The 25,370-nt window shown below is 41.8% G+C and overlaps 1 protein-coding gene across 2 annotated transcripts in view; it reads right to left on the reverse strand.

Annotated features, from left to right (window-relative positions):
* Nucleotides 1-15,324, reverse strand: part of nlrx1 (NLR family member X1) — a 62,077-nt gene extending 46,753 nt beyond the window's left edge. Inside the window, exons 1-3 of one of the 2 annotated variants that reach the window (XM_061073723.1) lie at nucleotides 15,134-15,324; nucleotides 3,757-3,813; nucleotides 2,275-2,387 (exon numbers count right to left, since the gene is read on the reverse strand). In XM_061073723.1, coding sequence (XP_060929706.1) covers nucleotides 2,275-2,387; nucleotides 3,757-3,773 — 130 coding nt within the window. In that variant the 5' untranslated portion in view covers nucleotides 3,774-3,813; nucleotides 15,134-15,324. Of the gene's footprint in view, nucleotides 1-2,274; nucleotides 2,388-3,756; nucleotides 3,814-9,693; nucleotides 9,739-15,133 lie in introns of those variants that run through there. The other variant, XM_061073724.1, reaches the window with a different exon arrangement.
* Nucleotides 15,325-25,370: the final 10,046 nt, after the last annotated feature.

Below are 25,370 nucleotides of genomic sequence, written 5' to 3' on the forward strand. Positions count from 1 at the left end.
GGGACAATCCCAAAACATGTGTAATAAACCTGCTTCTGGGTAACCACAACGATTGCAGTTTGGGTCATAATCTGAAAATAATTAAAAAAAACCTGCATTTGCTATAATGCACCCTATTGATAACTTTAAACAGAATTAGACTCAAACTGGCACAAGATGTAGAGGTGTTCAATGCACTAACCCACCAATGCTAGATTCATCTCCAGTTGTCTTTCCCATTTAGTTTTAATTGCAGGAAAATGATCGATGGCAGTCATAATCTGAAAGTATTAGAAATCAGTCCCCTCCGAGTTGGGTTCGTTTCTAGTAGTCTTTCCCATGATGTCTTACAGGGACGGTTGGGGTATGAAGGGAACTGTTTCTGTACAAAGTGACGGATCTGAAAGTACCTGAAAAGGTTTGAAAGGGACAGATCAAATTTCTTACATAAAGTGTTAAAGCCTGAAAAATTGTCATCATCATCATATAGGCCTCTGCACTTCATACCTTTATTTCTCCACTGAGGAAAAGTTGCATCCACTATAGAAGGTGGGGAAAGGTGATTATTACTGATAGACCCCAGAGAGAAGGCTGTAGAGCATTTAAAGTAAAGGCGAATATGAGTCTAAATTATAAGAGTAGCAAGAACAATTGGGTAAGAAAAGTGGAAGGATGGTCTTGCTGGAAGAGATGAATATACTGAAGCAGGCAGAGAAGGTGTGTTGCATGACCGAGCCTCTAAAATACAGCATTCTGTCTCAGGAGCATTAACACAGACTTACATTTTTTTTAAATGGTAATAGCCCAATAATAATAATACATAAATATAGGAAGGGCTAGCCCAGACATTGGCAAAGTACGGCCCGTTGGTCTTTCTAATCAGGCCCGCCGAACTTGTCCAAATAATTTAAATTACATTTTTTTTTTTTTTTAAATAACAATTTTGTAGCATTTAAATGGCATGTACTTATAGAACTTTATAGTTTTGCTTTATTTTTGAAGAAATCGTACTTTCTTGATTCTTGTTGTTCTGGGTTTGAACCCTCTGGGTTGAATGCACTTATTGTAAGTCGCTTTGGATAAAACCGTCAGCTAAATTAAATTTGCCCGGGAGTGTGGTGTATAGGGCTCGAAAGGGCACATCATCTCCCTTCACTTTTTCCCTTTGCCCTGTGAGCCCTTCTGTAAAATGAGAGAATCAAGGAAATTAAAAGTGGACAATGAGTGCCGAGGGTTTAACACGGAGTTGACAACAACAATTACTTTTTCACTGAAGTCCAATCTCAGGCTGTATGCCTGATATGCCGAGAAACTGTCACAGTTTTCATGGAGTACAACATCAGCCGTCACTTTGCTACGAAGCATGCTAACTACGCTAGCAAGCAGTCAACGCAAGAACAGGTGGTTGCAGCTCAGAGGTTGGCGACTAATTTACAGACTGAGCAACATTTTTTTTCCCAGACAAAGTCCGTGTCAGTCAAAACGGAAGCATATATCGGCCTTCAGTCTTCGAGGGTGCTTCAACTTCACACCTGGGTGTTAAACTGCCCCTGGACACAACTTTCAAGCACTATTGGTATCTCTTGCCCCCATGAGGTAACCAGGCCAATATAAGCCCAGTTCCCTCTCTCTTCTTCCTCTTTTCTACTCACTACTCCTGGAGGAGAGGTGTAGCTCTTCAGCTCACCCAGACAGGGAAACTTCCTTCCTACCCAAGCTATACCAGCCTTCAAGCAGGCCTGCCTGGAGAAGACTGCTAAAACTTTCCAAAAGGCAGCAACGCGAGAGCTTGCCTACGAACTTTAGCATGAGCTGATTCACAGAGCAGAACCACAACAACAGGAGCCAGACACCAGCAAGACCCCATTCACTGGACTTCAAACAGCACATCAACCTTGCTTCCCCTTTTTGATAGACGGTTAACACAATAATTACACTAGGCCAAGCAAAGACTGTTCAATTCTATTCATGTGATGTTTATAAGTTTGATTTGTGTTGTTGTGATATTTGGAGTAATTTGAAAGTTAATGTTAGTTTTGTTCTATGTGGAAACACATTGCTTATCGAGGTTGTAAATTGATTCAGTTAAATACTGTTGTCACTGCTTCTCCATTTTGTTTGAATAAGACATAAATAAAATGATTTCCCTTCGCAAAAATGCTTTTAGAGTTTCCCACAGTAGGGAATAGGATACAGTATAAGATGCATTCGTCTCGACAGTTGGAATTGTATTCAAGAAAGCCGAAAGTTTATGGTGATTGTCAAACAGCTCTAACTTCAAACTAAGCTGTGCACCTGGTCCTGAAGTGGTTGAGCAGAAGGTCCTGAAGTTAAACCCAGGGACTTGGTAAAGGGAAACATCCAGCCTCCTCCTCCAGCTCCATACTGCCAGCAGCTGACTCAGTTGTCTGGAAGACAGTAAATTACACAAACTGGATAGTTAGCATTCTTTAGTAATTTACTAAAACAAGCTGGAAAGGTTTCTTTAATCCTCCAGTCCAATTTCATAACAATGATTTGTCTCAGATGGTGATTGGGAAACCGTATGCAGGCTGCAGCAGGTATAATGACAATGACATGCAACACAGACAATAATGCCCTGTTACCAAACTAGGACTTATCTAATGCTGTACTGCGAAGTTCACACTGTGCCAACTTCTCCCCCTGGTTACTTTAAACTAGGGGTTGGCAACATATCGAATATACTCAATATATATCCCAGCTTATTCTAAGTATTAAATGAGTATATCGCACCATCAAGGACAAATTGTCATGTGAATGTTTTAAGCTGCCTGAGTCTTGTTCATACTCTTAGTGAACGCTGAACCAAACGAACGTGAACTAGGCGACATTCACTCCAGCGAGACTACACAGCGTTGTGTGATACTCGGCGGATAGACCTCCACCTCGTTTAGCCTGTGTGTTCGTGTATGTCTGCTCGTCTCTGTCACTCTTCACACACAAACTAAAAATCCCATTTATTAATTTATTGATCGATTGTGTCAGATCATGATTTTGGATTGTTCCAATCATTTTAACCCTTATGTCCAGGCTGTGCGTGTCTCGTGTGGGGCAGGTGAACTTAAAAGGCACAAAATGTTGGACTTTTTTTCAGTTTAAATATGTGCCTCATAAAATCTAAAGTGAATCGAGCACAAAGTAAACTTCAAGTATCGACAGGTCTAATGCCTTCTAATAACTGTTTATGAATAAAGTGAGTGCAGGCCAGCTGCTGAGGGTGGAGAGAGCACACCCATACAGGAGACTCCGATATGGTAAAAGGGGACCTGACCTAATGTCTATCTGCACTGATTCTTAAGCAGTGGCAGTAATTTTTAAGCAGCTGCAGGCAACAAAATGAATGTCACAGAAAACTTGAATCAATTATGTTTTGTCACTGAATCAATGCAGAACCATCTACATCTGCATCACTATGCATCTTAGAATAAAGAAAATGTTCCGCACCTCTAGGAAACATGCATGGAGAAACTTAACAAGTGACTCTTTCAGTTGACAGCAGGCCTTTAAGGACATTGATCACTGGAGCACATGACATGAAAGCACTTAAATTACGTGACATTCCAACAAACAAGATTCTTTGGTCTGATTGAAACCAGTCATGACACTCAGAATTGGTAGTCCTGTGGAAGTGTCTCAGCCAGTGACCTTCTGGGTTTTTTTGACAGTTTTTTTTTTTACAAAGGCCCAACAATGAATATTGTTGAACATCAGCTTCATCAATACATCGTAGTTGTGAGGGACCATTTTATCACCAACCTGCGTAGTGAGCTCATCCTTAACCCTAACCCTCTGCTCTGTCAGTCCGGGAGCAATCTGTGAAGAGAAGTTAGCAAACCAAGTCAGGCATCTAGCACAAATGGGATCTTATGGTATCCTGTGGGTGATTTAACCACTAGTAGTTAAGACAGGGTATATGCAGCAATCCTGAGATTCAATTTAATACTCTTCAAGACCTTTTTTAAGACCCTTCTAATATTTGTCAAGATCCAAGCGCCACTAGGAGCTGTAACCGGTTACATCAGTGACACAATTGAGTTTGAGATTGCAAAATTAAATGAAGTTTGCCAGAACTTCTATGTAGCACTGTATCAACACAACATAATTCAGATAGGCTGGGAGGGAATAAAGCTCAAAAGAATACATTGAGTTACTAAGCCAAAAGGCACAATTTATTTATAACAGTAACATGCTCACTCACTCACTCACACATGCACACAACAGTGTTTCCCACAGGATTTGTACAGATCATGGTGGATGGACCCTCTTGGAAGAGGATATAGTACATTTTAAAGTAAAGATGCATCAATCTGGTCCACTTTGAGAGACAAATTAAGAGGCTAGATTGAAATTAACATGGCAGTCAGAATCTACTTGTGGTTAGCGATGCACCGATCCGATATTTGTATCGCTATCGGTACCGATCTTGAAGAAATTTCTAGATCGGGTATCGGTGACAATGGGCCGATCCATATCGGCTGATCTATTCAGTGTAATTCTATGCTGTGCGCTGTGCGTGACGTCATACGCAAGCAACACGCTGTGCGCGGAGCCTACAGTGCTTACAAAATGGAGCGAGCGAAAGGATCGGCTCCCCCGTGTCACTTTTGAGTTTAACAGCACACTGGGGGGGGGGTGGAGGTCCTCGTTCGGTGGCGCCTCACGGCGTCGCTGGTGCGGGGGCTTTTTCTCCTTTTCTTGGGACCGCAGGGTGGTGTCCCGCTGGTGCGGAAGGCGGGCCGTTGGAGGGGACCGGGTACGGCGGGCGGCGGCGGGGACTCTGGACGCGTGTCGGGCCCTTCTCGCGGATCACCTCAGCTACGTGTCCGCTGGGGGAACCCTCCGTTCGCGCGGGGGAATACTCCGGCGGTGCTCCTCGGCTGGCGCCTAGCACCTGACTTAGAGCTGGTGCGGACCAGGGGAATCCGACTGTTTAATTAGTATCGGTATCGGATCAGTATCGGCCGATACTAAACCTCAGCTATCGGTATCGGTATGGGAGGTAAAAAAAAGCAGATCTGTGCATCCCTACTTGTGGTGTGAGAAACACTGCACAGACACACTGAGCAGTAAATGGTTCAGTCAACTCTGCAATAGGCAATTTTATAATACTTTAAATAAGACTATTTTGCAGCATAAATAACATAAATCAGATCAACATTGTCACTGATATAATGCTACAATTTTCTCAAAAAGAGCCACCATGTGGCATGTCTTTAGTGCAACAAAGTGTTTAACTGACATACACAGGGAAACCTGTCTCGTATCTCACCTGAAGGAAATTACCATCTGCGCCATTTTCCCAGTATTATGGTATAATAATAGAACTCAGAAATGTACGTGTGTAAACTTTGAACATGGACAAAACTAACTGAGCTGTGGGAGTGCTCACTCCTTACAAATATGATTCATGGCATGTGGCTTAATTCAGTTGCTTTGGTTTCAAACAACTTTTCAGTTTGCACCAGCTCAGTGCGTGGTGTGTTACTGTTGTGTCGAGACACCACAACACTTTTGCGCGCAGCGGTGGTGTGGCTCCCAGCGTCACTCTAAGGTCTGTACAAGTTGAGGCGGCGACAACTGAGTTAACGTTAGCAACGCTAGCAGTAACGTTACTAGCTTCAGCTGTCGTACTCATACTGGGTCGTGTAACAACGTTAGCCAAGGAAGATGTTACCTAATGCTCGATGGACAACCGCTGTCTGCGTGCCGCAGCGGATTTGTGGCTAGCGCCTTGCATATGTGACCAAAGAGCATTGATCCCCATTGAAGCACATTGATCCCCTCCTGGTCATTTCCAGCGACGGGCTTCAACCAGGGCTTGAACTGTTCGTGTTCCTACCACGACTCAAATTTACACTTCCCCATTGCCTATTCCTTTGCAGCCATATAAATAATTAATAGCGCACTATTTCCAGCTAGCCGTCCTCTACATGGAAGATTCAACATCAACAAGTGCTACTTGCGCTGCGGTCTCGCGCTCTGCGACAGATGTTGCCTGTGTAGGTCCTGTTATAAGCAGGGTCGAGAGAACTTTTGAAGTGTGAAGGAAAATAAACAGGTGCTATGTCCCGATTCAATAACCATCTCTCATGTAATTTTTCGGCTGAGGCCTGACAGTATAAGAGGAAAAAACCATCGGCTACACATCTAAAGAGTCTTGAATTTGAAAAAGATTCAAGACTTTAATACTTTTTAAGGGTCTTGAGTTTCCCTAAATTTATATATCAACTTTTAATAATTTTTAAGACTCCACGGATACCCTGTAAGAGTTGGTTTGAGCATTGGGTCTCGGTTTAGTTTTAGTCTCACGGTTGTATAGGGCAGTGGTTCTCAAACTTTTTTCAGTGATGTACCCCCTTTGAAAAAAAAAAAATTTGTTCAAAGAAAGTTGTAATAAAAAGTGCTGTACCATTAGTGTCTGATTTATTAAACTTTCAATCAATCAATCAAATTTTATTTGTATAGCCCATATTCACAAATCACAATTCGTCTCATAGGGCTTTAACATGGTGTTACATCCTCTGTCCTTAACCCTCAGCAAGAGTAAAGAAAAACTACTAAAAACCCTTTTCAAAATTGTACTTCTCCTACACATTTCATGCGATCGACTTCACATTTCGTTAATGTCATATAAGAGACTTTGTGATTTAAAGTTATATACTTTTTTAGTTTTCGTCAGGGGGCATGGCCGTCACGTGCGCTGAAGTCGATAATACGCCTGAAAGCAATAAGTGCTTATAACTTCCGTGTATAGTGTCCAATCTGCCTTAAGCCACATATGTAAAACAAATGTCACGTCCTGAAAAGATCGATATGACAATGTTCAATAATTGTCATAGCACCCCTTACCTGTAACAGGAATTGTCTTGTTTTACATGTCAGTGTCCTGCAGCTAGCCCCTAACCCGATTTATTGAAATGTATTTATTTAGTGAAATTTTGTCAGTAGAGCCTAAAGGAGTTAGCCTGACGTCATACTCATAATTCTAGTCAGAATATGAGTCTGATACTGCTCCATTGGGCTGTGATTATGGGGCGTGTTTCAACCGAACCAGGAAAAGAAATTTCTCTTCGCTCAATTGGATAGACCTACAACCAATCAGAGCAACGTAATATGTGATGTATGTCAAGCAACGCATAGTTGTTGTCAGTTGTCTGTTTCACGAGTTTATTCACTCTCTAAATAAATCAATGGAAATGCTGCAAATGCCGCTCGTAAATACGGTACCGCGACCGGCGGGGTAGCGAGGCTCTGAGAGAGATCCGTCGCTACCAGATATCCACGGAGCTGCTGATCTGCGCTTCCAGAGCTCCGATTTCATGGCTCTGCAGGAGGCCAGCGAGGAGTAAAAACGGCAGTTAATAATTTTTTACAAGCATACACTTACTTGTTGCTCCAACATTAACTGCAACAGTGTCCCAACATGTGTCTTTTTTGTCTCATATGTGCTGAGGAGCGTAGCGCCCCCCCCCACCCACTCTCTTTTTATTTATATGACCTCTTGTGTGGCTGCAGCATCCGGGCCAACTGATAAATTAAACTTTTTCCGAATCCCGTGGGAGGACGGCAAAAACATCTTTTCGATCTACAAATGCCTTGATCGGCTTAGTTCGTCTGGCACCCAGGCTATAAAGGAGTTGATGATGCCATAAAATCAAACTTGTGAGTTAATCATGTCCTTGGCATGCCAGCATATCTCAATTTCCCAAGAACCTTTAAGTAGCTGTAACTCATGTTTTTGCTCCAATTACTGTCAATCTGTATTTGCGGGGCAATGACCCCGCCCCGAAGAGTTCTATATGCAAATATACTTTAAAAGTCAAAGCGCCCCCAAGCTTTGACAGGAAGTACCATGTTTTATACTTTGACATTCTTAGTCTAGCTTTTTCATGTGATCCACCTCAAAACTGGTCAGGGAAACCTGGAAACACTGGTGACACCATGTTGTGAAACTTAAAGGGCCCATAGTTTACACCTTTCTTTGCTTTAATTTAAGTTATTGGTACCTAAGATGATACATCAGTGGTTTAAAGTAGAAAAAACTGCTTGGTGAAAAACTCAGTTTGCTTGGTGTGGAGGGGTGGTGGGTTTGGAGGCTGGACCAGTACCGCCTGGGTGGGGCGAGAGATGAGTGCGATCCCGAATGACATCATATGGAGAGGAAGTACGAAACGAGAGGTTTGAATGACTCAATAATGCAACCTACTAGAAACTGAAAGAAGTTTGTCTGGTTTAAACTTCATTGGAATAACCTGGATATCTCCCAGCCGCCTCCATACATCGTAGCTGAATCGTGTGACTTGATCAGCGAACATTCTCCGGTGCCACCAGATGGGCACGGGGCCTGCTCTGGCATCCTTCCTGTTGAGTCCCGAGTGAGCACCTCATCGTGGGGGCAAAGGGGCAAGTCTAGTTATTACTTAATTATGATTTATTGTTGCTATTATTAATAACATCTTTACATCCCATTTGTCAGACCTGAAACCTGATGATGCACAACTGTTCTTGGTATCTGTCTTAAATAAATTCTGCCCCTAATAAAAAGTACTTTACTAAATACAAGTCATAAGGACTTGAACCACAATCTTTTGAGATAGCTGTTATCAAACCCCTTCTCAAAAAACCTACTCTGGACCCAGAATTTCACCGGGAAAGTAAGGTATATAAAGACTTTAAAGGGGACATTTCATGCCCATTTTACCACAAGTTGATATGGTTCCTTGGGGTCTTAATGAAATGTCTGTAACATTGTGGTCAAAATACCACAATGATCATTTACAACAACACCTTTTTTACCCTGTCTATAACAGCCCTCCTCAGAGTGACCTGTTTTGAGTGCCTGTTCCTTTAAATGCTAATGAGCCAGCTCCCCCCTTCCAATCTGTAGAGTAAAATGTTATCTGATTCAGAGGTTATTAAAGAAATGGAACATCCAGGCTCTTCCCCCGTGGGACGCGGCGGGAGGGTTGGGTCAGGGGCCGCAGATCGAACGCTCCCCCACCGGCACGGCCCCAGACGTTGTTCCGTTATCGCTCTGTCTGTTCTAAGCTCCGCGGCTTGTGTGTCGGCTGTCGGTTGCTTGTGCGCCTTCATCTACCCCATACTGAAAGGGTAATGCGTGTCACGTAGGTCCGTGGTCATGATTTGAAACTTTTAATAACCATCAAGTAACTTTGTGGAAGTTTTTCTTGGCTATTGGGGCCCCACGCAGATCTGTGCGGATCTGTGAAGCCGACCACAGTGCATCTTGAGTGCTTAATTTGCTTCATGCTGCTAGCTAGCTATTCCATGTAAGAGAGACTCCTATTTCATAGTTACGAGAGAAGGATACGGAAGCTCATTCGCAGTTACTCAAGCATGACGTTTCATATTAGAGGAACCATAACAAAAAGTGGGATTTGTTTTTTTCCAGAGTTTTTGGGTCGGTAGACATGCCAGATACCCAAATTACCGCGTAGAAACACTAAAAAAGTGGAATGTTCATATTATGTCCCCTTTTAGTCAAGGTTAGAACTAATCACAGCACAAAGAAAGCCTTGGCAAAAGTCACAAATGACCTTCTCAAAGCTTTAGGTAAGGGGTTTGCATCTGTTCTCCTCCTGTTCAATCTTAGTGCATCATTCAAACTATTGATCATTAAACATTATCACAGAGACCAGAACAGTTAATTGGCATTAAAGGAACAGCCCTTACCAGGTTTAAATCCCATTTGTCAGAACAATTCGAATTTGTGCAAATTAATGATGAGTCATCTGTGCGCACCAGAGTGTACCACAGTGTTCCTTAGGGTTCTGTGCTCGGACCAATTTTCCACTAGAAATATTATCAGGACACACTGTTAATTTCCACTGCTATGCGGATGACCCCCAGTTATACCTGTCAATAAAACCAGAACAGTGTAATCAATTAACTAAACTTCAAGCATGTTTCAAGGACATACAAACCTGGATGACCCGCAATTTTCTCTTATCAAACTAAGATAAAACACCTAAGAGAATAGCTTGGCTAGATGACATTGCCATTGCTTTCAGTAGAACAGTCAGGAATTTGGAAGTTCTTTGATCCTCACTTATAACTTTTTTCTAAGACCTTGCCTTCTCAAAAATCTGAAAGACGTCCTGTCTCACAAAGATGCAGAAAAACGAGTTCACGCCCTTTGTTACACACAGACTTGATTATTGTACTTTCTTTTTATCAGGCTCCAGCAGTAAGTAGTTAAATACTCTGCATCTTGTCCAAACTGCTGCAGCACGTGTCCTGACAAGAACCAAGAAAAGAGACACATTAAGCTTCACTACAATGGCTTCCGGTTAAATTTAGAATATAATTTAAAATTCTCCTTCTCACCTACAAGGCCCTTAATTATATGGCATCATTTTACTTGATTCTGCATTGCCTCGCGATGCAGACGACTCATCATCGATGCGGAGACAGAACATAATCGATTCATTTTTTCCACTAATTTCATTGTTTTAGCGATGTCCTGCCTCTGCATTATGGAGGACCATACATGACTTAAGTATAAATAAATAAATACAGAAATAAATAAATAAATAAAAAAGGAAATACATAATTTAATACAGAAATAAATAAATACGTTAATAACAGAAATGTCTAAATAAATGTCTTAAATATATTTCCACATTTATTTATTTAATCCCTCATTTCTGTGAGCTTATGCTAATGAAAAAGGCGGGCCTAACCGCAGTCTCATGCAGGATTGGTCACAGGAGTATGATGATCCAGCCTTTCTACTTCTGCCTTTCAATACTGACTGGTGTCCAGTAACTGTTTGCAGTGTTGAGCCGGTTCACACTTAAAATGAACTAGTCCAAGTTCAGAGGGTTAGTTCAAGTTATTTTTTATTGGGATGATTAAGGTGTCAGTAATCCTGACTGAGAGCGTCACGTCTCGTGTTCTACTGAGCACAAGGAGAGAGCAGAGAGGAGGAGGAAACAGAAACTCCAGCTCGGTACAAACCAGCTGCAGCTTCTGATCTGCCCATGAGGCAGCTGATCTCTGAGCAGATGTGACCAGAGAAATTCTGTGTTTTCACTGTTTCCACTGTTCTAAAAAGTAACTTAGCGGCTCCTTTGCAGTGTTAAGCTCAAATCTCAGTCAATGCTTCTGTCTCTGGGCGACTGTGTGTGGGGGGCGGCGCCCCGGGGCCTGTGTGTGTATAGCTCAGTTGACCAATCCTGCTCGAGACTGCGGTTAGGCCCGCCTTTCTCATTAGCATAAACACACAAATGAGGGACTAAATAAATAAATAAATGTGAAAATAGATAAATAAATAAATGAATACATATGGACATAAATACAGAAGTAAATGAATCAGTGTTAAACTTATTTCCACATTAATTCCAACTTTTAATTATTTAAACATTTATTTAATTCAACATTTAAGTGTCCTTATGTAAATGAGGTAGGAGGTCCCAAACTCAGTCTCGAGCAGGATTGGTCAACTGAGCTATACACACACACACAGGCCCCGGGGCTCCGCTCCTCACAGCGCAACACACTCGCCCAGAGACAGAAGCATTGACTGTCTCTGAGACTTGAGCAAAGGATTATGCATTTTTCTCACTTTATGACTGGACACTGGGATTAACTCCACGTTTCACTAAGTTATAAAAAGTTGACCAAATTATCTAATATATATTCTTCCTGCTGTTAAGAAGTAAATCAATTGAAAATTATATAAATGTATGACACAAAACTAAAATGGCATAAAAACTAACAGAATATATACACAAACATAGACTTAAAATGTTGTTTAAGTCATGTATGGTCCTCCATACTGCATAATTATAACCAGCAAAATCAAACAAACACAAAGTAACCGTCAGTCCTGTACTTGTCCAAAAAACTTGTGATCATTGATAGTTTTCATTGTTTAAGTGTAAAGTAAGAACAGGTGAGAGGGAGTGAGGAGGAAGCAGACTTCAAACAACACGACACGTAACGTGACCATAGACTGTATACGTGACACGCACAGCCAGGACATCAGAGTTAAAGTGACGGAACAATCCGCATGTCAAATCAGCGTGGAGAGCACTGACCACTGTCATTCACTTGTATGGCAGTGGTCAGTAGACTGATTTTTTAATTTAAAACCTTATTTTGTAAATTACGGCACACTTGTAATACCAGCAACATTCTATGATACTTTTAAAGCACTTTCTAGATAAAAACGGAGTTCCTGTTTTTCTGACAGATTTTATTAATTGATGAAAAAGCAGCCATGTCCAACAATATAAAAAAATGTGGATGTGATACATTGAAATGCATCGATGTGAATCAAAGACTGCTGAATCATAATCAAATGGTGAGGCTAGTGAAGATGCACAACTCTAGGCACCATCGAACCTTAAATGACTCATAGTACCAGATCACCCCACTGAGTGAAAGAATTCAGGCTAACTTGTTGTCCCTAAAGTCTTTGAACATAGATTAAGAGCCAGCCCTATCAAGCTCCTCTCCTGTGGAATCATTTCCCAGGTTCTCCTTTTTGTTTTTTGGGGGTAGTGTTTTCTTTCTCTTGCTGAGGGATTAGGGCAGAGGATGTGACACCTTGTTAAACCCTATGAGACTAATTGTGATATGTGAATATGGGCTACACATATAACATTTGATTGATTGGAAATAACCTGAGTTCAAAGAGCCATTTACAATGTCTAGAATGTGAGGACCAATGGTGAAGAGGACCTCCTTCAAAAGGTTGAGTCTGCAAAGTGTCCAAGGGGCAGGCAGAGGTTTTCCTGCCATTGATTAATTAAATTTGAGTGTTTTCGGGAAAATTTGGCTGAACACTGATAAATAAATCAATGTTTGGGCTTTGGATAGGTTCAACTATTCTCCTAGACATAGGAGGTCTCACGAGAGGTTAGCTGTCCCTTAGAACACAGTTCAATAAGATCATCTACAATAAGGTTGATAGTTCTAAACAGAGTTCTAGAGTTGTGGTAGAGGTCAAAGTGGAGAAATATTTTGCTCTTGCAATCCTTAACTATGGAATTGTAATCTCTCATGCAATCTTTAGGAATTCAATTTAATGGATTTCTACTTTCAGCTAGAACACCTCCACAGCCCGAGAGCCTGGGGTGTGTGTAAATAAGAGAATTTAGGGTAAGACAGTCTTGTTTGTGATATGGACATTGTGGTAGTGGGGTATGAGGACATTTAGGCTAAAAACACAGTGTAAATGACACAGATTTGAGTCAAACTAGATTGTCTGGGCTTACGGACACTTGGATGACACTACATGAGCGGTATGGAGGCATTTTGTTAGTTTTTTCTGTTTGAAGGATTGGTCAACATTTACTTTAATTGTATTTGATTTGGCTACAACACTGTTTACCCATAAAACGCTAAAAGTGTTTAGTGGACTCAAACACTTCACACACCACTCCATTGTCATAGTGGTGAGTAGATAATTGGTGAATTTTCATTTTTGGGTTAACTATCCCTTTAAGCCAAACGCCCCCCTAAATTTGGACTGCGCCCGTATTCAGACCTTAATGGTAAATGTTGAGGCGGCCCAGAGCAGCTGACAAGAGTTACTTTATTGGTAAGTGTTCCAGTATCAGACAGAGACCTACCTGAGAAGAGGATATGATATCTTTACAAACCCTCTTATTTGTCTAACTTTGATTGAGAATAAAAATAGCTTCTTCCATAATTAGTTTAGACCCCAAATCTCGAGACTGTGACCTTTTAGTCCCATTACCGAATATTTTTTGAGACACTGCGAATAGATGTTATAACTAGGAGCACGAGTACTTGGATTTGACAGAGCCGCCTCACAATTCTTTGTTCTTGACAATGATTAATTGACAAAAAAGGTTACTGATCTGAACATTTATTATCTAGGGGCAGCAGGGCTACATCTGATTCGCCAAGTATATTGACCTGCTGAGCATGTATGCATGGCACATGGAACACCATTTATTTTAGTTCAAGCTGTCTTCTGCGATACATATATCACACATGTTGATTGCGATACATTGGTGCAGCCCTAGTGTTCATTGTTTAAGTGTAAAGTGAGGGCAGGTCAGCAGGAGTGTCAGGAGGACACCCAGATTCGAGACTCAGACACGTTGCAAACCAACCGCTACTTCTGCTCTGATCCTGAATCAGTGCTGCTAAACGTTTATTATTGATGGTCTGTCATTTCCCGCCTCTTTCACAATAGCAAACGTTCCTCTCTCATCTCTGTGTCACTGTCTGTTTGTTGACTGTGTGTGTGACTTTAAACTCTACCTCACCCCTTAACACAGGCACACCACCCTAATGTTAGGCCGGTGCGACCAAGGAGTATATTTATTTTTATGGAAGAAATAGTACTTATGAAAGATTTTTATTATAAATTATTTTAAAATGTATATATATATATATATATTTCCCATCAAAGTTAGAAAAATAGGACTGATTTTTTTCAATAGACGAGACATTGGCAGTGGAATATTCCATAACCACACAGTTCAAGCACTTCCTAGTGTTTGTATAAGTAGTTTCAGAGGCATTTACTTAAAGAGTAGACAAAAAGGCTGAATTTTCTTTGATGATAGCGATTTTCATGCTATTTGTATACAAGTATAGTTTAAGATTGCAAAACTACAAGGTTAATAAACTACTAATGGAAGAAGGTTACTATTCGAGTAGATAATATCAGACTCCTCAAAAGGTTTAGTGAGAGTTCTATTTATGACATTCTATGACATTTTATCTGCGAAAACAATCCAATCTTTTTTCATAAGTTGCATTTTGCATCAACCGGAAGTAATCCTTTTCTTATTCTCTCTGTACAACCGACGCATAGTACATTGAAATTGCGGGGATCGGGATCATAACGATTTCATATCGTCATATCAGGTAGGTATCGGATACTGAAACACTTCAGTATCCTTTAAAAATTACCTTTAAAGTCGCTCTTGTCAAATGCTCTAAGCCGCGTATACCATAAAGGTCTGAATACGGGGGCACTCCAAATTCAGAGGCTGCTGGCTTGACAGCGGAAAAACAAACGACGGCTGGTTTGACTGCAGTTCTGGGCCGGATTCTAACAAACCACGACTCGTTTGTCCATTCAGCGTGAAACAGTGTCAGTGTAAACAATGTGAAAAGGTCTTACCGTGCTCCGCCCCCAGCTCGGTCAGGTAAACTCACAGTGTGCTGCCAGCACTAAAGGTCCTAACGTTTTTTGTGAACCCACTGTGAGCGCAGTGTGCAATACACAGCCTTCTCTTCTATTTTTATTCGCTGTTTCAGAGGAAGGAAACTCATGGGCGACGCTTTCAGAATAAAATCGTTTTCAGACATGTCCTGACGGTGTCTTCAGCGCCGCCGCTCCCATAACGCGCACTACGCGCTGTGCGTAGGGCACCAAGTCCAGTCATCATAGTTATCATAATTATGTAGCCGAGCGATTGGTTGTATCATAGGTCCGGCCACAGCCGACAAAGGACACCAGAGCAGGTCATTCGCTCGGGACAGCACACCCGTTTATTCTCCGTTCATTTAACAACTTCACTCATCACAGAGCCCACTTCCTTTAAAACCCCCTTTCAAAATAAGAGTCACTACCAACAACCCGCTTAGAACAGGAAATACAAATCACCCCTCAACAATAACGTCATTAAATAAAATAGCTTACAATAATTATAATGCCGATATTATTTCAGTATAGAAATATTAGGCACCTTTTAGGCATGTATATCACAAAACAGGCAGAACAAGAGATATATTTAATTGCTCAAAAAAAAAGTTAAGATGGTGCTCTGAAACCACAAATCCTGTCATTGAGAGTCAGCAGGTGACAATGTAGAGACATGTGTGCCCCCTCCAACTGATCCTGCTCTTTGGCCACCACAAGTTTTAGACGCGGATCGTGTTGAAATAGTACGAAGAGGTCCATTTAAAATCCCATCAGATTTTAATTTTCCAAGGGGAATAGATGGCAGGGCGTTTCATAGAAGCCTTCCCTGGATCTTCATCCAAGTAGACGCAAAGACTTTTCGTTATGCTTTCTCTTTTGAGATCAATGATGTCAGTCTAAGTATGCAGATTAAAGTGAATATGAGAAAAGAAAGAAAGAAAAAACACATTAGGAAAACCATCTTCACCAACCAGCATAGTTGCTTTCACACACCCGATGCAAGATTCAGAGGTCACCACAACATGAAAAGCCTTTATGCAGTAATTATTATAAATACATATTTTTAACTCTTTGACCCCCCCTCACATATTTAACATATTTGAGACAAATCTTTACTATGTCTTCATACAATATACATTCTCTTTTAAAGCATTGCACATTTAGAGAAATATATTTACTTCTTGCATGATAGTAGTACTACTTGTCCATGCGCACAAACCCACCAATTACGCCAACTGTATATTTTTTTCATATATCAAATTCTATACGATTTTTTGGAGGTTAATCTGCATCAAACATTGCCTCCTATCTGGGATTATTATATATCATACCTGAATTTCCAGGATAAGTATGAAAAAGGAATTTGTTTCATTCATTGTTTTTAATTTTTCAAGCTGAAGCAAGCATACACCTTTTCTGAACTAAATGTATGCATCAGTTAAATGTTAAATTTACGAATGTACAAGCAGTTATTTGATTGTCTCCAGGACATCAGTCACTCTACCATTATCATACCTCTGTCATGATTACCATGATGCTTCTGATCTGTCTCCCTTGAACTCCGCCTTTCTTGGCAAACACCTTGATTAGGTCCTTGATGTTTCTTTTCTTTACTTCTGAGAGGAGGGCCCCTCTTAAGGCTGGCGCATGCTTCTGCATTTTCAGGGGCCCGCAAGCGCAAGTATCCCTTCTTACGTGCTTACGTGTGTCACCCAATTTTTCTAACTAGACGGCAAAGCTCTGCAAGCCTCACGAAGCCTGCAAGGCTGTGATTGGTCTGCTAACTACATCCTTTCAGGAGTCGCATTTCCGGTTTCATGCCCCATAATACTGGCGGAAACCACGGAAGATTTAGAAGAACGAATATAGACCAAATAGAAGAGCATTTGGCAGAAGAGATCCGAAACTATTACTACTTGCTATGAGGAGACGCCGTACCGATGTAAATAAACAGTCGATGACGACTGCCACACACGTAGAAGAGCCGACTTCGACAAAAAACATTACTCCGCTTAGTGGTCTGGCGGTGAATTGCTTTGCTGTTTCACTAGACGAGATTGGCAGGGCAGTAATTCACTTCAGCTGTTTTTGGTCTCGTCACACTATAGGCTAGGGCTACAACGATTAATCGTCGTCGACGACAAAAATCGATGACAAAAATATTCGCCGACAAATTTACTTGTCGATGATTCGTTGGTTATGTCAAAGTGCATGTTTTTTGTGCCGTGCAGTTGAACTAAACGTTGTTTTACCGGAGGTGCTGATGGAAGTAGCTGAGGAGTGAGACATATGGCTTCCTTCCTATCTCTGAAAATCTTGCATGTGCAATAGCGACAAAAACAGGGACCAATGGCGGTGTCCGTTGCAACACCGTCGCGTACCAGGAAGTCAAAAGTTCGGGAGAACTTCAACATTAACATGGCCCGAAAAAATATACCTGCAATATCTGTACAGCCAACCTGCTCTCCATGGACAGGACACGCGCATTTGAGGAGGAGGCACGTTTGACATCGTAATGGAGACGATGCGGACTCGCCTCGGTAAGATGTTATGTATAAACATATATACCTCTGCGCAGGATTCTAGAATCCATTACAAAAATATGGTTTAAACTTTTTTTTAACAAGTATAAAAGCGTAATGTTATCCTATAGCCTGACAAACGTTTTTTTTAAACACAATTATGCAGACTGTAGTTTCGTTTGTTGATGGGTTTATTGCTGATACTTTCCCTGTCCTTTTTGTTAACAGGAAAAATGGATACTTGATTTTTTATTTATTTTTAGTATCAGCACTTGGCCTGCTCTTGGTTCACAGGAAAAAGGGAAACATGAATTTAAATAAAAACACTTTGCCTGTCCTTGGTTTTAAATGGACAAAAACTTGATTTCTTTGCTTTTGTGTCAACAGTACCCTTATATGCAGCAAAGTTTATTAAAAGACATTTCTTTTGAATGAAGTATCGACCTTTATTGTTTTTATTTTCACATGCCTCAAACAACCTCAAGCTCAATTTAAAAGCTGTTGGCTATATAAGAGCAATTGAGAATTTGTGTCATTCATTATACGATTAGTAGATTAATTGGTTCAATAATCGATGACTAATCGACTATCAGAATAGTCGTTAGTTGCAGCCCTACCATAGGCAGGACTGCATTTGCCATCAGGTTTGTGTATTAGGGTATTAACTGTGACTTCTGGGCAGCCAAGCCGCCTGAGCTTTGTTCGGTAGTTACCAAGTTTATATTTCAAGCTCATCTTCCAGCTGCCAAATCCAGTGACTGAGCCTGGCTCTTTCAAACATGGATATGCTGATACAAGAGCTTCAGCTACCTCATCAAAATCCCGAACGGAGAGGTACACTTTGTACTTGACAATAGTTTCAGTTAAGCCATCAAGAATGGCTGATTTAAATTGGGTATCAGGACTTAACAAAGTTCCAGTTTATTTAAAAGCAGTGTTGGCCCTTTCTAGCTGCAGCTCAGCATCATACGAGAACCTGGGAACATTGAAGATAATTGGCCATCCAGAGGATCTTGAGGAAGTGGACTCTGATGAAGACAGTATTTCTGCATCATGTGAGCTTCCAGAAGAAAGGGACGAGGAGTCATCTGGAGATTGAAAGGTGCCAGCCTTGGCTGGGTAGGGAGGGAGCAGAGAGCCATCATGCTGGATAGATGCAATGGAATCAAATATGACCTTGATGGTACTTTTGTCCTGGACATCTGATATTGAGAGCAAGTTGATGAACTCATTCCCAAAATCATAATCCATGAATTGAAGTCTGAAGTCCCCTTCTACTCCACACTGCTGCTTTATTTGGTATGCAAGGTCACTGATAGACTCCGGTTTCCCGCCTGGAAGGATCAATCTCTGGGAATTATTTTCTCCCAGAATGATTCGGAGCTTCACTAGATCAGCCATTTCACCAATGTCTGCAAATGAGGAAAGAGAAGATTAGGCTAAAATGTTTCAAAAAAAATTGGTCAGAAATTCAAAAAACATTGCTAGAACAAAGACATTGACATTTATATAAAGATTAAAATACCTTATATGATAATATGTCTTTTTAATGTCACGATTCTGAGAGGTCCAACAAAGTAGTCGGTCAAAGGGTAGTCATCAGCCAGTTCACCAAGCCCAATCAAAACCGTTTCTCTGGCTGGACATGCACTCAGCTCAAAGGCTCTGAAATGTTCCCTGTACCATCCAAAAAGCCTTCTTACAATGAAACATAGTTTCTCCTGCACAACACAAATCTGAACTATCTCTCCGAAATCAGGCAGGCCACTTGAAGACCCATGAACGACTATCATTCCATTTCTGAAATTTACACCAGGGAATTTCTGCTCAATAGTCTGAACTACTTCTTGGTTCAAAACATCGACAGGTTGAGACATTTGTTACCTCTAGGGCAGTTTTTCGAAATAAGACGATCTATTTTATTGAATATTTATTAAACATCAATTTTTAAAGGATTTTTGAATGGATGGTAATTTTAAATATATTTAAAAAAAATCTCACATACCCCCTGGAGTGCCTTCACGTACCCCCAGGGGTACGCGTACCCCCATTTGAGAACCACTGATCTAGATGATATGCATCTTCCTCTGGACTATCAGAGGAAACTGGATTGGTTGTAACTACCGCTGGCTTGACATTTTTCAAGGTATGCGGGTTGTGCTTTCTGTTGTGAGAGTGAAAGGTTCCGTATACATTTGTTTTAAAACTACAACCCATAAACATACGAGTAACAGTTTCATTACTCTTCAAATGAGTGCCAATGTGTGTGAAATAATCCTTTTCAGTAGATAGACTTCTGCAAGTGCATAACACGCATCTGAATGTTGACAGTTCCAGCAGCTCATGGGAGTTTTGTTTAGGATGGACTCGACTTAAATGAATATGCATAGCATTCCAAGTCTTAAAAGTACATGGGTAGTTTGTGTGTGGACACGGGTAGCGCTGCCTTTGACAGTGCTTTAGTCTCCAGTTTTCAGTAGGTCATATCTAGAAGATATAGATTTGCTACACAGCTTACAATTCCACATTTGCCCCACCCCCCCAAAAAACACATCAAATTTTTGACGATGGACCTGCAGTCTAAATTACCTACAAATGGACAAAGGTTTCTGCTGCTCTGGCTTACAAAAAAAGAGAATTTGGTAGATATACTTGAGCTGGACCCTTACACATGTCAAAAAGTAACAAAAAAAAAAACTTTATGATGGCCCCCTTTATCTGCAGTCACAGACAGGTTGGACAACAGACACAGGTGCAGTCGGACAGGACGCTCTTGTGGTCAGACAGCAGTCCCACCATAGCACACTTTGCCATTCACAAATTTCTTTAATACATTTAGAGAGATTGATCAGTTAACATGAAGTTATCATTAAATAATTAAAAAAACACATACACAAGCGCACATAAACACAAACACTGGCATGAGCTAGATGCAGAGGTAGAAAAGGGTGAGTGTAAGGAGGAAATAGGGAGAAATGGAAACAGGCGAAAAGAGGAAGAGATAGAAAGGCTAATGCAAAGCAGAAGCAAATAGAAATACTTAAACATACTGCTTAGACATTTTATGTTACCAGGCAAGTAACTGTTCCTGTATAGTTATTATAATTCTATCAGCAGGTTGAATAACACAGCAGGAGCTGGCCACAATGATCCATCTGATTCACAATTAAAACAGAGAAGAGCTGATGTTTAGTTTTGCAGACAACATTTCACAGTGTCATATTCTCTGGTTAAACGTGTTCAGATGCATTAGTTTATTTTTTTGCTAATGGATCACAGAGACAATGGAATGGAAGACAAAAACGGGACAAACGTGTCAATATACAGATGTAGCCAAATTCCAGTATATAGAACACAATGTTGCTAGACTGACGTTGTCATACTCATAATTCTAGTCAGAATATGAGTCTGATACTGCTCCATTGGGCTGTGATTATGGGGCGAGTTTCAACCGAACCAGGAAAAAAAATGCCTCTTCGCTCAATTGGATAGACCTACAACCAATCAGAGCAACATAGTATGTGACGTATGTTAAGCGAGCTGGCAACGACCGCTGGTAATGTCCACCTCGTCGTGCACGCCAAGTTGCATCGCCGTGATGCCTATTTCGGTCGCCTCTTTCACTTGGTCCTCCATGAGTGCGACCAAAAGAGAAACCACAAAGACCACTGGGTTTTCATTGTGTCCCATCTTCTTGGCGACCATCGGGGCCAGCTGATAAATTAATTTCTTTCCGGATCCCATAGGAAGGACGACAAAAACATCTTTCCGATCCACAAATGCCTTGATCGCGTTTCTCTGTTCCTCTTTCAAAATGAATGCGCTGTCGATGTCTTCTAAAACAGACTCAATGGCAGCATCTACACATCTCAGCTCTCCAGCGGCAGGTGTGTTTGTTGAAATCGAAATTCAACCCAAGCGCTCTTTGGTGACGTGGTTGATAACGTTACTGTTGATCATCTGTCCATCATCGCATAAAGCCCGCCCTGACAATTTGATTGGTCCGAACAGCTTCTGTTCGGGCATAGTTTCTCCCCAACGAAGCAATGCCAGACCGAACTTCCCGACCTCAAATGTTGTGGGTGGGGCTAAGTTCGTCTGGCACCCAGGCTACAATGTTGCTAGGAAACACAGCGTTTCACATTTCTGCATGAATGAGTCTCGTGCTCCGCCATGCTCGACTCGTATTTATATCAAAACTAGTCACACTGACCCAGCGCTAACGTTACTCACTATTTCTGCCAGCAAATGTTCTTTTGTGATAAAGTAAGCTGAGTATAGCCGTTATGGAGCTCTGCTCCCTTATACCGGTGTTCAGACTCGCCGTGTCTTTTCTGCTGTAGCCACTGATTTATCACATTTATTTTGTTCCTTTCTCATACAATTTAAGGTTATTCTTCAGTTTGCTACTTATATAAAAGTATTTGAGTACCTATTTTTTAAGATATAGAAGCTCAACTAGCAACACAAAACACAGCGTTAACTCACCATGTGTGACGGACTGCTTTATAAGGTTGATAAAAACCCACTCACACCGAGTAGATTTCTGAGCAATATTTCGCTCGCATATGATTGGATGGAAACTGATTTCCCCTTACCTTTTCCATGCGCCTGACTGCACCATCGGTAACGTACCTGACTTCCGGTATTTCCTCATCTACCGATCGAGGTGTGTTCTCGCAATGATTGCCGTGCTTCTTGCACAGAAACTCTCACATATCAATGTGATTGAATCTTATTAAAGCAAAGTTGTTGAATATTTTGCAAATACAACGCAATTTTATCACGTTCATCTTGCAAACATGGAATTATATCATACAAAATAAACTTTGCATTCAAGTAAATAGGACAGCCAGCCAATATCCATTTTTTTGAGTTTTTCAAGGATCTGCCGAAGTTAGTCTCGGTCCACTTCCTCACCAAGGTCTTAGCCAATGTTTTCCACGACTTCTTCAAAGTTTAAAGGACCAATCTTCCTAGTGACATTAATAGGGAATTTCCCACCTTGGTGCAAGTTTGACTGAAAAAGATTGTAAGCCTTGGAGAGAGGGTGAGTATGAATCCAGACACGATTGCCATCTGAAAAATGTCCGTTTCCTCTCCCTTTGTCATAATTCTGTTTTTAAGGTTCAGTCAGCTGAAAGAATCTGGGGACAAATCGATGGTATCATTCTGCCATCCCAAAAAACCTTTGTAGTTGTTATAGATTCTGAGGAACAGGAAAATCCTGCATGGCCTAGGTCTTCATGGAGGTTCAGAAGAATTGACTCTTCTTCATGTTCAAAATAACGTTTGCTTGCCAGAACTGTTTGTATGTGTGTTTCGGTCAAATGAGTTTGAAGATTTGAAGAAGAGGTTTTGGCAGCGTGTCTATGTCCAGAGTCCATTAGCTCTGTTAGCTCTCAACTGTGGACAGAAAGATGGTACATGACTTCCCTCAAAGTGGCAACAATACACCTGGCAGGGTTGGTTATGGCCAAACTTGGCTTGGTTGAATTAGGGTGTTCTTTGCTGTTAGGTCCCAGAGCAGCAGACTTAGAGACAGTATTTTTGGATGCTTTCTTTAAATTGTTGTCTGTTTATACGCAGCTGGTTCTTCTCCAGTTGCTGACCAAGGCGGACAAGTCCAACAACAGAGTTACAGTAACTCTGCTATTTCTTAGCTGACTGGCCAGTGGGGATTGATGTTTTTTAAAGATATACGTTTAATGATTTCCTCCTTCCTCCTTTTGTTGTCCTTTAGTGCTTTGGTTACTTGTTCAGCATGTAATGTGATTTATTTTGTAATTTGTTCCATGTTTTCCTTTAGTTCCTGTCAGTGCTGATAGTTGGATTCATTTTTTCTGTGATGCCATCCTTTTGAGTTAAGGGCACATTTAGTTCCCAGTACTCCGTGAAGTCCAAGACTCAGATTTCCAACAAGAGGACTTTGTGTGAGGCAACTCCTGGGCAGTGTCTGGACTTGTGAGTGAGGCCTCCATTGATCCTCCCTCCATTTCACACAACCAAGAGTCTGAAATAGCAGCCATTTTGTGTTCCTTCCCTTGTCATTAAGGGGTGACAGCCTGATCTCTCTCCTGGCATATACGATTGTTTGAGCTCAGCCTTCACCAAGGATATAGGACAGAGTCATCTCCATTTTCTCTGTTCCGCACAAGCCCCATAGGTGTAGCCACAAGGAAATAATTGGGGAAAAAAGAGATAATTGGGGTTTAGGTCTGAGGAATGTAGTTCCATTGTTCTGGATGGGGTGACTTTCTGATCATCTGCACACAGTTACTTACACGGTTTCCTTTCCCAAAAATGGGAAAGTTAGTCTTTTGAGAGCAATAACAGCTCAAGCTTTCTTTTACTTGGATACTGTTTTAGCATGGCAATAGGTAGCTTGGTCGGCCTTTGCCCAAGGCATTTGTCTTGAGAACGGTCACATGCCTAGGTCTGTGGACCCCTTTGAGACAAACGTCACCAACGATAACCCACCCCAGCGATAACCTATATGCGAATGAAGCATTCGGAGGTTGTTCGAGCACCTTATGGGCCTGAATAACATGCAGAACTGTCCTTGAAGTGAGAATAGTATTTAGCAGCTTCAGGGGTGGGGATTTCATTATGATTGTCAGGGAGCATGTTGCATTCGATGAGCTTGGGCAAGAGCAGACTGGACCGGCTATCAACTGATTTCACGATGAAATTGCCTGCTCTTCTCCCTGTCGCCTCTGACTCCTGCAGTCTTAAGAAATGGAGCTTTTGGCAATGCCAAATATGTCAAAGAAATATCTGGCCGGAGACCTATTGCTTTAATCATCCAGCATGGCAAAGGCTCTGATTCTCTTGTCAAGATGGCCGTCTGGGTAGAAATAGATGAGGCCAGGGGTTAATTTGTGACGGATTATGCCGGAACAGGATCCGGCACCTCTTGGTTTTGGCCTGCCCATGTTCATCTCATCTTCATCCGCTTATCCGGGGTCGGGTCGCGGGGGGAGCAGCTCAAGCAGGGGGCCCCAGACTTCCCTTTCCCGGGCCACATTGACCAGCTCTGACGGGGGGATCCCGAGGCGTTCCCAGGCCAGTGTTGAGATATAATCTCTCCACCTAGTCCTGGGTCTTCCCCGAGGTCTCCTCCCCACTGGACGTGCCTGAAACACCTCCCAAGGGAGGCGCCCAGTGGGCATCCTTACCAGATGCCCGAACCACCTCAGCTGACTCCTTTCTAAGTAAAGGAGCAGCGGCTCTAATCCGAGTCCCTCACGGATGACTGAGCTTCTCACCCTATCTCTAAGGGAGACGCCAGCCACCCTTCTGAGAAAACTCATCTCGGCCGCTTGAACCCGCGATCTCGTCCTTTCGGTCATCACCCAGCCCTCATGACCATAGGTGAGGATAGGAACGAAGATCGACCGGTAGATCGAGAGCTTTGCCTTGCGGCTCAGCTCTCTTTTCGTTACAACGGTGCGGTAAAGCGAACGCAATACCGCCCCCGCTGCTCCGATTCTCCGGCCAATCTCACGCTCCATAGTACCCTCACTCGCGAACAAGACCCCGAGGTACTTGAACTCCTTTACTTGGGCAAAGGACTCATTTCCTACCCGGAGTAAGCAATCCATCGGTTTCCTGCTAAGAGTCATGGCCTCAGATTTAGTGGTGCTGATCCTCATCCCAGCCGCTTCACACTCGGCCGCCAGCCGATCCAG

This window comes from Limanda limanda, chromosome 6 (assembly GCF_963576545.1).
Source record: "Limanda limanda chromosome 6, fLimLim1.1, whole genome shotgun sequence".
In the NCBI taxonomy this organism is placed as follows: domain Eukaryota; kingdom Metazoa; phylum Chordata; class Actinopteri; order Pleuronectiformes; family Pleuronectidae; genus Limanda; species Limanda limanda.